The 2,252-nt window shown below is 36.2% G+C and overlaps 1 protein-coding gene across 1 annotated transcript; it reads left to right on the forward strand.

Moving 5' to 3' along the window:
* The first annotated feature begins 1,445 nt into the window (after nt 1-1,445).
* On the forward strand, nt 1,446-1,847 carry LOC126728001 (pentatricopeptide repeat-containing protein At4g21065-like). Its single transcript, XM_050433888.1, has one exon. The coding sequence runs from the start codon at nt 1,446-1,448 to the stop codon at nt 1,845-1,847; it is 402 nt and encodes a 133-aa protein (XP_050289845.1).
* Nucleotides 1,848-2,252: the final 405 nt, after the last annotated feature.

Raw genomic sequence — 2,252 nt, forward strand, 5'->3', positions numbered from 1 at the left:
AGACGATCATTCTCGCAATTAACAGTTTTCTATCACAGATATCCAAATCAGTGACTGGAACCCCGAGGGTTTGGTTCCCTTAAGGGATTTTCAAGTTGGTCACCACATCAAGCATGGAGGCACGGCTGTGGAGATGGTCAATTGCTTTCGACGAGTCGATTACGATGACGTTTGGGTGATGGAGAGAGAGTTATTGCACTTGGTTGTTCCAATCGAAGCCGTAGATTTTATGGATGATGCAATTGAACGGTCCCTGTTGAGCTAAGGGTTTGGTGGGGTCAATTTCGATGAGATCGATGCCGCGTTGTTTGGCTTGATTGATTAAAGACTTTGGATGAAGCATTGCCCATCCTTAAGTGAAAGAGCGTAGCCTATGCGGTACATTGGAGAAGACATTTTTTTACTTAATTTGTGTTTGGGAGGAGAGAAAGTAAGAGAGGAAAAATTCAATTCGTAAGAGTTGATTTAGAGCTCAGTTTCAGTGTTTTTGAGAATGAATGGCAGACAATGATTTGAGTTTTGATTTGGATATCTGTGACAGAAAGCTGTTATTGCGAAGAGCGAACGATATGTTGTTTGGATAAGTAGTAGTAGTATTTGTTACAAGTCTTTTTGGATGATGAGAAAATGTAGGAAATGTCGAAGAGTAGGTGGTAAAGTGTGATTGATTTTAGAGGGGTTTAATGGGTTTTTGAGGGTTTATTTAAATTTAAATTTTAGATAGATTTCGTGGTTATTAGTGGATTTATCCATTTAGACCCATCTAATTAAATAATCAAATAGGTTTTTACCCATTTAACCCAAATTTTCAAATGAGTTGGATTAAGATTTATCCAAATAAGGTGAGTAATGGGCGGGTTCATGAATATGGATAAAAATTGCCACCCCTAAATTCACTATAATGGAAATCGAATGAGAAAATCCCTTTGACCTCCCAACCAACCTACAAAAGCAAATTGCAATCCATCCGCAGTCCATTGTTTCACTATGTGTCTTTCCCTTTCTTTCTTTCTTTTTTTTTTTTTTTTTAATTATTTTATTGATACTAATGCCTAATGGTATTACATATTTTACTGTATAAGTTGTTTTGCCAGTAACCTTGTAAGCTGTAACCAATGGCGGCACACTAAAAAAAATTTTATATTTAATTTTTTTTTTTTTTTTTTTTGGGTTTTGTTTTGAACACCCTAATAAAACCTAATAACATGCCAATTCAATACCAACATTTATCTTGGACTCTTTAAACAAAAAGAAAAAAACCCAAACAACAAACCAATTTGATCTAAAATATGAAAAAAATAAAAAGTAGCAAGCCCAAAAACAAAAAAAAATGAATAATTATTGATCTTAAATCTCAGAAAAACACAATTAACTAGGCAATAAAATGTAAATACTAAAAGATAATTAAGTGTGAAATAGTGGATGTTGGCCGTCTGGATGATGCAATGGATTTTATAGAGAGGATGCCCATTGAGCCCAATGTGATGGTCTGGCAGACCTTGTTGGGAGCATGTAGGGTCCATGGCAACATTGAGTTAGGAGAGATTGCTGCCCAGAAAATTCTTTCAATTATGCCCGACTACTCAGCTACCTATGCACTTCTATCCAACACGAATATCGAGAAAGGGAGCTATGAAGATGGTCTTAATTTGAGAGATACGATGAAAGAGCAAGGCGTGAAAAAGGGACCGGGATATAGTTGGATTTCTGTCGAAGGTAGAATCCATAAATTTTATGCAGGTGATCAACAACATCCTCAAAAAGAGGCTATATATGCGAAGTTAGAAGAGTTGAGGGTGAAGATCAAATACATGGCTTATGTCCAAGACTTGAACTCTGTATTGTGAGATTTGGATTACAGATAAAAGCTTTATATGACTGGTGGAAGCCCATTAAAAGATATAAACTTCTACATGCCAATATTTCTAGTAAATATAATCACATAAATGGGCACACATCTTTCACAAACACATGTACCTCTTTGAGTAGAACTTCCACATTTAGAGATGCCAAGGAGAACTTACAAATGTGGCTGATGAATTCCTGTTGATGAATGTTTAGTGATAGGTGTAAGTGTCATGCTTAACCTATGACTCCTGCAGCCTCGTCTTTCATAATTGAGGACGGCTGAGTACCTAAAAAGCAGAGAGCCAACGGGAAATATTTTTGAGGACAATGGTACTGTTAATTTTAGTGCTGAACATCGTTTGTTGATGCAGTTATGGCTTCCGAATAGGTTTAGAATACTAAGG

The sequence above is a fragment of the Quercus robur genome, chromosome 5, assembly GCF_932294415.1.
Source record: "Quercus robur chromosome 5, dhQueRobu3.1, whole genome shotgun sequence".
Lineage (NCBI taxonomy): Eukaryota > Viridiplantae > Streptophyta > Magnoliopsida > Fagales > Fagaceae > Quercus > Quercus robur.